This window comes from Benincasa hispida, chromosome 12 (genome assembly GCF_009727055.1).
Source record: "Benincasa hispida cultivar B227 chromosome 12, ASM972705v1, whole genome shotgun sequence".
Lineage (NCBI taxonomy): Eukaryota > Viridiplantae > Streptophyta > Magnoliopsida > Cucurbitales > Cucurbitaceae > Benincasa > Benincasa hispida.
The window spans coordinates 58,336,266-58,346,912 of record NC_052360.1 but is presented as its reverse complement, the minus strand read 5'-3'; the positions used below and the strand labels follow the sequence as shown (position 1 = coordinate 58,346,912).

At 40.2% G+C, this 10,647-nt stretch overlaps 1 protein-coding gene across 1 annotated transcript; it reads left to right on the top strand.

Moving 5' to 3' along the window:
* Positions 1-631: 631 nt before the first annotated feature.
* On the top strand, positions 632-1,285 carry LOC120067575 (histone H2B.9-like). The gene is given in 3 exon segments (XM_039019121.1): positions 632-656; positions 994-1,071; positions 1,074-1,285. Coding segments are annotated over 3 exon segments (315 nt in total).
* The last annotated feature ends 9,362 nt before the right edge of the window (positions 1,286-10,647 follow it).

Below are 10,647 nucleotides of genomic sequence, written 5' to 3'. Positions count from 1 at the left end.
AACAAATGCTCCCTTTTCGAGATTTATGCATGTATATGGGTGGATGAATCTCGAAAAAAAAAATGTAATTTGAGATCAAAATATGATTTTTAACTCTTTTAATTTGATGCATCATCATGACCAAAATATGAGAATTTATGTCAAAATTTTTATTTGAAATCTTGTTTGTTTGACATACTTTCGTTAAGTAAACTTTAATTTGAACTAAAGTAGAATTTATGTTCCATTTTAATTACAAATTTAATTTAATTTAATTTGAATTCGGAATAGAATTTGGGGTGAAATTGAAGTTTGATCAATTTTGTTTTGAGATAGAATTTGGGATATGCTCAATTTTATTTGGGAATGAGTATAAAAATTAAGGTTGATTTAAATTTGAGATAAAATTTGGAATATAGCTAAATTTTGACTCGACATTTTATTCATAACTCAATATCAAGGTTAACCATTTGAATATTGATAAAATTTGGGATATGGCCAAATTTTAATTTGGGACGGATTTGACATTTATCTCACCCGATTTGGCTGGCTTGAATTTAGAATAAAAATTTGGATTAGAGGCTTTAGACTGAGATTTGGAATAACAATTGATTTTAATTCCAATTTGAATGGAATATGAATTTGAACTTAAATGGAAGAGATTTTGGAGAGTCAACGTATTGTAAGACAGCCTTACTAGCGAGATCAGGCCATTACCAGTGATACCAAGCCATTATCAGCGAGATCAGGCCATTACCAGCGATACCAAGCCATTACCAGCGAGGTCAGGCCATTACCAGTGATACCAAGCTATTACTAGCAAGATCAGGCCATTATTAGCAATATCAAACCATTATCAGCGAGATCAGGCCATTACCAGCGATACCAAGTCATCACCAGCGATACCCTACCAACTTCATGGTGATACCCTACCAACTTTACCAAGAACTTAAATTGAGAATCGAATTCGATTCGTTTAACAGCTGAAAAAGGAATGATGCTTTGCTTCCGAAGACAAGAAGAAGAAGAGCGTAGAAACGTACAAGATCTACATCCTCAAGGTGCTGAAGCAAGTTCATCCAGACATCGGTATCCCAGCAAGGCCATGGGTATCATGAACAGCTTCATCAACAATATCTTCGAGAAACTCGCTCAAGAGTCATCTATGTTGGCTCATTACAACAAGAAACCCACCATCACTTCCCAGAAGATTCAGACGGCCGTCAGACTTGTTTTTCCCGGTGAGTTGGCCAAACACGCTGTCTCTAAAGGCACTAAGGCGGTTACTAAGTTCACAAGTTCCTAAATCATGAATGAGTCTTGATGAAATCCAATAGATTGATTTAGGTGAAAGAAACTATAAGAAATTAGGGTTTGTAACTATGTTTTAATTGTTACGATGTGTTGGTGTATTTGACATCTTTTGGATTTGTCAGGTTCTTAGCATATTTAGATGCTTTAGATCTGTAAATGCTTATTTTTATGTGACGGTAATGGACGTGATTTCGTGAAAGAGAGCGACACTGGAGAGAGCGAGATTGTGAGAGAGAGTGACATCGGAGAGAGCGAGATTGTGGGAGAGAGCGACACTAGAGAGAGCGAGATTGTGAGAGAGAGTGACACCGGAGAGAGCGATATTGTGGGAGAGAGTGACACCGGAGAGATCGAGATTGTGAGAGAGAGCGACACAAGCGAGAGCATTTCTAGCGAGATTCCCATTTTTTATTATTATTTTTTTTATTAATTTTTTTATCTCAGGAAGCCGTCTGCTTTGTGGCTAGCGATGCCAGCCTTAGCAAGATTTCCTTCTCCATACTGTTGGCTTATGCCAGATTCTCTCAAAACTTAAGCTCAAAACTCCTCGCCGTTGAGTTTGGAGATTCAAAACTCCGTCGTTGCCCCTAATTCAGGCAGCCTCCAATCAAGCATGATCCTTTTTGTTGACTCTTAACTAATTTCAGCAAAAAAAGCGGAGTCCCACAACAAAATAAACAGTATTCAGTTCAAATACCCCGTGATTTTATCAGATCTTAACTGATTAGTAGAAAAAATCCCATCCGAACTTAGCTATATAAATACTAGTAGGACACATGCTCTTCTTCATCTTGTAGTGTGATCTCCTTCGTTCTTACGTCCTTTGTAGTTTGAATTATGTTTCTCTTTCGATCTTACGTCCTTTACATCCTTTGTCAATTGGACTTGGATTGCAAATCAGCCTTGGATTGCAGTAGAAAGTTGTAAGTGAGGAGAAGGGATAAAAAAAGAAAGATGGGGAATTAGGGCTTCCCCTCTTTTTTATTTTCATATATTCAAATTTCTTCCTTTATTTATTTATTTATTTTTTAAAAAAAATTATTATTTTTTTTACTAACTTGCCCTTTCTTATTCTTTGCAAGAGTTGAAGCATAACTTAAGAGAGTACGACCCATTTTTTTTAATCTTGCCGGCCGTCAGTAATCAGGGTGGGTTTTTTTCACATCCACATGACCGACTCCTTGGTGTGCATGCTCTTCCTCATATTCATGCATCCTGGTCGTCATGGGAGGGGCCCCGCAAAGGCTTACAACTCTCCCATTCGAACACCCTAGGGAGGATCCTCGAAAGGTTTGCCTTGTAGCACCATTCCTGTACCCTGATCGTCATGGGAGAGGCCCCGCAAAGGCTTACAACTCTCCCATTCGATCACCCTAGGGAGGATCCTCGAAAGGTTTACCTCGTAGCACCATTCATGCATCCTGATCATCATGGGAGGGGCCCCGCAAAGGCTTACAACTCTCTCATTCGATCAACCTAGGGAGGATCCTTGAAAGGTTTGCTTCGTAGCACCATTCTTGCATCCTGATCATCATGGAAGAGGCCCCGCAAAGGCATACAACTCTCCCATTCAGTCACCCTAGGGCAGATCTTGAAAAGGTCTGTCTTATGCGCCGCTCGTGCATCCCAGTCATCATGAGAAGGCCCCTACAAAGGCTCACAATTCTCCCATTCAATCTCAGAATAAGGGCTACTATGGATTCTCTGGTCCATTTTTTTGTTAGCAAGTCGTCATGAAGGATAGGGGTTTTATCTCTCCTTTTCTCATCATTCTTTGAAAGGGTTGACACCGCCCTGCCAGGTTAGAAATAAATCTTCGGATGTAGGCCAGATATCCCTCTAGGTTAGATTCGTGCCCCTAGGGGTGACTGCAGACTTCTCAGCTCATGTAGATTTCTTGGTCTTGGCGTCTTCTGGATGGTATCAATCTTAGATTGGTCTATCTCTATCCCTCGATGTCTAACAACAAAACCCAGAAACTTTCCTGAAGTTACGCCAAACGCGCATTTGAGGGGGTTCATCCTTAACTGGTACTTTCGCAGGCGATCGAACACGATCCTTAGATCTTTCAAATGGTTTTGTCGTCGCTTGGTCTTGACCACAAGGTCATCCACATAACAATCCACATGTTTTTGCAACATATCGTCAAACACTTTTTGCATGGCGCGTTGATAAGTGGCGTTGGCATTCTTCAACCAGAAGGGCATTACCTTGTAACAATATATCCTTTTTGGTGTTCGAAATGCCGTCATTTCTTCGTCTGCGAGGACCATTCGTATCTAGTTATATCCGGATGATCCGTCCATGAAGGATAGAGTCTCATGTTCCATTGTCGTATCGACCATGATTTCTATGATGGGCAATGGGAAATCGTCTTTAGGACAGACGTTGTTTAGGTCGCGAAAATCTATGCAAACACGAAGTTGTCCATTCTTTTTTCTAATCGGGAAAATGTTGGCTATTCACGTTGTATATTTACCTTCGCGAATGAACTCGACCTCAATATGTTTACTGACCTCAACCTCAATCTAGGGGATAAGTTCTGGTCGAAAGCGTCGTTGAGCCTGCTTAACGAGTTGACACCCCTGTTTGATCGTGAGATGGTGAACTGCTACTTTTAGATCTAGTCCCGGCATCTCTTTGTATGACCAGGCGAAAACATCCTTGTATTCGGTGAATAAACTCATGTATTCGTCTTCCTCCTCTTCCAAGAGAGACGTACTAAGGAAAGTCGAGTGCGACACTTCTATGGTGCCCAGATTCACTTCTTTTAGCTCGTCCACCGTGGATTAACCACCGTCTTCTAGCCCTTGCGGAGCGTCCTCCACTTCCTCTTCGGTAATACCTTCTTCGAGTTCTTCGGTGACGGTGATGTGTGGCACGAAGTTTCAACTTCCTCTCGCTCTAGATTTCCGTTCTGAGGGTTGGTGAAAACGACGTCGCGTCTCTTTACTTTGAGCGTGCCCTCACTTGTGTTTATGGTAACGAAGGTCTTTCTCTTCATGCGTGAGGGGATGGTACTACGGATTTCCCCATCACTTCTTGCCTCTTCTGATGGCTTCTGGTCCGACAACGCTTCAGCGTTTTTAAGGTCGATTCGCCGCCAGATACACGCTCGAGGTATTGGCCCCTTCTTTCCTGTAGTTGTTTCGAGGGTGTTAGTGCAGACTCTTCCTTTCCCCCGTGTCTTGTTAGGGATATATTGATTGAAGGGGTATTCAGCCCTCTCATGCTTCAAGCGATCAAAAATGGGAGTGCGGGGTTTTTCCTCACTCTCCTTTGGAACTGTGACTAGTCTTCCAAAGGCTGACGATCGTACCACCACCGATGATTGACAGATGATTTCCTCATTTTCTTCACTTGCCAGAGTTAACCTTCGAAAGACTGAGTGTCGAGTATCTCTAGGAATAGTATATGGGATTTCTCTTTCTGCTTCTGTCATGCTTAATCTTTTGAAGACCAAGGTGCGTGCAGCAGGTGGTCTAATACGGTCGAAGGTTGAGGCTCTTTTATCTTTGCCCTTCTTTTCTCCTGTATCATCAACTTCTTCTGCAGTGATATGATTTTTGTTAGCCATTTTCCCCTTCACTTATCTGATTATACGGACTGGCTCTAACGACTCATATCCGAGACCCGCCCTCGACGTGGGTATAGCGTGTCCCTCTTGCAAGAGCTTCTTTTGGGTTGGCGAGAGTCGGGGTTGCTCGTAAATCTTTAAACTTTTGAATTTAGTGTGAGTTGTGAAATCGTAGCCTACCTTTGCCAACAGCTTGTAAGCTTTGGGATCGAATCCGTCTTCCGTTCGCTTCTCAGGCAGCTTTGACCCCATCGCTTCTGCCTCCGGTATGTGGACTTCCTGCCTCGTTATCGGGGTGAGAGGTGTGACGAAATTCTCCTTTAAAATTTCTATGTCACCGACCTGCAAACCTTTTGAGCATTCTGCAAAAGGTGACTCACCCTTATTTCGTCTCAATAAAGGAACATAGCACAGAATCGATGGTTTTGAGTCTTTCCCGCCCCTCACCATAAGGGTTTCTCTTACGCCAAGGGACATTCTATCCTCTTTTGGGCTGGAGGCTCGCACCTTGCCCGCGTCTACTGGCGACTTCGATCGGGATCCATCCATTTTATTCGTCGGCAAATTTCCCGCTGGCTTAGTCTCACTGAAATTCTCGCTCTTTAAGTAAAACTTTGCATCTGCAAAGTGAGGCTCACTTTACAAAACGGATTAGAATCTGCTTCGACCTTCTTAATCCCGTCCTAGTAAAACTTGAAACACTGATGCAGCGTCGATGAAATCACACCATTCCCATGAATCCAAGGGTGTCCCAATAGCAGTTTGTAGGTGGTCTTTGAGTCTATCACATGAAACAGTGCATCGGCCTTTAGATCGCCAATGAGAAGCTCCAAGCGTATCATGCCTATCGCCCTTTGGCTCCCTTGATTGAAACCTTGAATTACTAATTTGCTTTGATAGTTCTTCCATGAGTATGCCCAACTGTTTCATAGTCGTCTTAGGCATTATATTGATGGCAGATCCGTTGTCGATAAGGATTCGACCCACTCTCTATTCTCGAATGTATCCAGAGACATACAAAGGCCTATTATGCAATTTGGATCCTAGTAGTAGATCTTCGTCTGAGAAGCCTATAGATGTGCAACATGAGGCATAAGCACGTGTTGTGGGGGTCGATGCGCCAGAGGCGTTGGATTCTAAAAGTGCTTCAATCAGGGTCGTTTTAGCCTCTCACGGGAGTGAAAGCAGGTCGTATACGTTGGATAATGACGAACCCTTTGGTTCTTCCGTCGACCTTAATGGGCCTGGAATAGTATCTTCCTCCTCCCTGATACTGACAGCACAACATGTTGCAATCTTTGGTACCTCCTCTGAACCCTAATTGCAGAAGTTCTTCGGGAAGAAATCTATTAAGGTTATCTGTCATCTGGGACGAGAAACATCCTCATCTCCCCCGTAGACAGCCTTGGGCCTTTGAGCCTTTTTTCTATCCTTCCCTTTTTGTGCCTTGCTCCCTTCTTTATAACCTCCTTGAGAGCGTAGCTCTTTCTGGGAAAAGTTCAGTCTTTCCTTCTTACGGCGCGCCACAAGGATCCAACGTCCGTCATTGTCATCGTCAGTGCGCTCTTTTCCGTTTTGAGGGTCTGTAGTTTGGACTTCTTGTAGAAACCGAACTGCTACAGGTTTGAAGGTCCCAAACTGGACCGAACTCTCTCTTTCTTCATAAAATATTGTTGGTGGCGCCACGCTCGGAGTTACTGTCACTGCAGCATGATTCGTTTGGACCTCCTCGTCTAGATCCAGTTCTATTTTCCTTTCACGGGCCAATTTAAGGATCAATTCTTTCAGTACGAAACATTTTTCGACCGGGTGACTGATGACCTTGTGATACTTGCAGTAATTGGGGTCATCCACCTTGCCGGCCTATTCCAGTCGCCTACATTTTGGTAGTTGGATAAGGTGGTTCTCCAGTAGTTATTCAAGGATATCCGCTACGTCAGAGTCAGGGAATGGATAAACCTTCACCTGTCCTTCTTTCAGGGTTGGGCGACGTCTCTCGCCTTCTTGGTCTTTTTTCTCTATCTTCTTTTCTTTCCCTTTTGAGGAGAACTTCAATGGGGTTGTGTTAATGACCATTGATTCCTTCGTGACACCTTTCACATTTTTCTCGACGCCCTTCACAATTTTCTTGGTGCCCTTCACCTCCTTCTTGTCTTTCCTCGATTCGTGGTTCAGAAAGTCCCTCGTTCCTCTGTTGGCGATATTTAGCTCCATGTCGTGAGCGCAGGTCGCTAATTCTTCAAAGGTACGGGGCTTAATCCCCTGTAGGATATAGAGGAGTTTCCCAGTGCATACCCTGCATGCACATTTCCACAGCAAACAACTCGGTGAGTCGATCTTTGCAATCCAGACTCAAAGCTCCCCATCGATTGATGTATTCGACTATTGGTTCCCCTTTCCGTCGTTTAGTGTTTGTCAGCTCCATCATGCTGAGGTACGCCTGGTGCTGTAGAAGCGATTCAAGAATTCTCTTTCAAGTTGCTCTCAACTGTCAATCACCTTAGGCTCTAAGTCTGTGTACCAGTCAAAAGCGTTCCCTTTGAGGGTTCTGATGAACTATTTGACCAGTAAATCTCCTCTTGTTCCCGCATTTTCACATGTTTCTACGAAGTAGGCGATGTGTTTCTTTGGGTTGCCCTTTTCGTCGAATTGTTGGAACTTTGGGGGCTGATATCCAGTAGGCATTCTCAGGTTGTCGATCCTCTGAGTGTATGGCTTAGAATACATGAAGGAGGTTTGGGCCGACCCTCACTATTGAGCTCTTATGGAGGTCATGATCATGTCTTGCAGTTGTTGGACCGACAAAGAGGCCACTGAAGCTGACTGTTGCGATTGGTTTTCTTGTAGCACGGTCTTTCCCTTGTCGATTTCTTTGATCGTGGGTGCTAGGTTTGATTCAGCAGCCTCTCAAAATTGCATTTGTTCTTTCAGAGCAGCGATCTCGTGGTCTCGCTCCTCGATGGCTTTCATTAGGAAGTTAATCTTCTTTTCCATTTCAGCCATGGTTGCTTCCGCCATCACGTCCGCCATCATGACAGAAATCACATCTGGTGCTGAATCTCTTTTCAGCCCGCTGGGTGCGAAAGTAGTTTTGTCGAAAAAGGAGTTTTCCTTGATGACAACCCCACTTTGTGGGGATTCCATCATTTGTTTCAAGATGTTGTGGGCGATGGGGGAGCTCTGCTCTTGCTCCTGCGTGATTTCTCTTGAGCGGCCACGGGTGACGGGTCCCTTGTACGAGTCGTTTGCAGAGGAAGCTTTGGATGCCATCTTCTTAGGAGATTTGGATGCCATCTTCTTAGGCGCCATTTGGCTTGTTTGAATGTTGAGAAAGAGATGAGAGGTAAAGATATCCCACCGGACATGCCAATTTGTTCAGACGAGATTTTCAAAGAAACGTGTTTCGTGGAGTTGAACTTGAGTTGGTGTTGATGTTGGAGTTGATTTGATGCGATGTGGTTCAATCTCTAATACTTGATCCTCTGATTCTCTCTCAGTTGCGTGAATGTGCTTGACTTAGCGCAGAAAAGCACCGAACGTTCTTGAAGTAGAAGTCTTGGAAGCTTGAAGTAGAAGTCTTAGAAGAGTATTTGTGTTTTCAAGGGTCTTCTGCCTTATAGGAGTGCAGCTTCAGGAGTCTTAGGAGTCTTCTGCTTGTTAATGAATTCTCTCTAGGTCTTCTAAGTATAGAAAATGTTGCCCTTACAAATGAAAAGAACTTCTCTATTTATAGAGTTCTCAAGTGGGCTTTGTGGGCTTTGTTGGTCCATGGGCCTGACCCTTGGGCCCAATTAGTTGGCTTTGGGCCTGGTCTAAAATTTAGGTCTAATTCAACTTTTTCTTTTTTTGTAGTTTGGACTTTGAGCCCAAATAATAATATCAAATTGGACCAATTTAATCTCATCTGATTCATCCGTGTGACATCATCGAAACTTGTCTTCAATTCACTTCGGGACATGTGTCAACTTCTAATTGGACCCAAAGTTAATGATTTAGAAATTCGTCATTAATTTAGCAAACGACGTTGTGACTTGTGATTGGTCCAAAATTTCTCATTCAACAACATTATGTCATCCTAACTATTTAAAAAAAAAATTTTGTTATTAAATCTTAATATTCTAATTAATTTATATTCATTTTATTGATTTAATCATTAATTAATATAACGAAATATTAAAAAATACTACATTTATTTTATTACTAGATTAATTGTTATCTTGCATTTAGTTGAGTAATAATTTAATTTTGATTTATGTATACAAAATGATAAATGTGACGTAGATATTTTATTTTTAGTTATTAATTATCCTATATATTCAAATACATACATTAATTATCTTAAATATTTAAAATGCAGACATCTAATTATCGGACGTTTTAATATTCATATCAATTACACATTATCTATAATCTTTTTCTTTTTAGGTATTCAATATATCTACAACGGTTTCTTTTTTTATTTTTATTTATTTATTTATTTTTTATTTCCTTCTACTTGTTTTAAACTAGCATTTCACTTAACAATTCTCGTCAGAATTCATTTACATATTTAGCATCTCAACTATTAACATAAGAGAGAGTACTTTGACAAAATCAGGGTTCAACTACAATATTAATTCTACAGCTTACACTATAATTTCACAACTGTTAATTGCTTATGATTTGTTTAGGGTAAATTGCAACTTTAATAAATAATAAATTAAAAATTCGGTATGTGACCCTAAGTTTTATTTTTTTTTTTTTCAAACATGGCAAATGATTTCCACCTGAAATTTTGATTACTATCTGATTTCTATGTGATTGTTATGTGATTGCTATATAATTGTTATGCGATTGTCACACCTACAATTATAAAAAAGTGAAAGTCACAGTTTTGGTTTTCTTAAAAAGTATTTGTCATACAATGCAATTTTTCGTTTGTTTTAGTATAATAAACGTAGATAGATTCGGACCACAAGTCTCTTGACCACTAATATATAATTGTTACGAATTAAATAAAGACATTATATTTGGATACTGAAAATTTAAATTCCCATGAAAAGTTGAATCATAGTTCAAAAAACAATCCCAAATAACACTACATGGATATTTTCTTATTTTTTACTGTCAGTCAATCTTCATGCGAGATTTTAACATCGAATGAAAGGGGAAAAAAAAAAAGAAAAGAAAAAAATCCATGTCAAATTTGGGGAATATTGAAATAATGAACATTTTCTTGAAACGGAAATGGATTATTGCACAAGAAAAATGAGGCTGGATGGAGAGAAATTTGTAATTGCATTTCGACTTCTCTATCACCTAAAATTAAACAGCCTCCACTCTGCACACCATTGTTATAATATTAAAATTTTTGGTGGATTAGTTGATTTAACATAATATCAAGATCAAGATCACACCTTCATATCTCTCTTTCCTCTTGTCCAAATATATACATATCTTATTGCTTTAACCCTCTCCTCTTTAATTTTGCACTTAATTTATTATTATATTTTATTGCTTGAAATTAATTTCAATTTTTGTTCTTGAAATTAATTGTTCATATTGGATTATTTTGATTGGTTGTATCTTGAATTTCTACTCCATTATCAATCTTGTTATGAGAACCAATTTGGGTACTTTTAAAGTAGTATTATTAACTTCTTGATTATTTTGAGTTGAATTATTTTACATGAAATTAATATTTAAATTACTTGTTAGCAAAAAGTATGTTAGTTTATTTCATTGAGCCCACATTAGTAAATTTTTTTAATTAATTTGTATAAACTCTAACCCCCTCT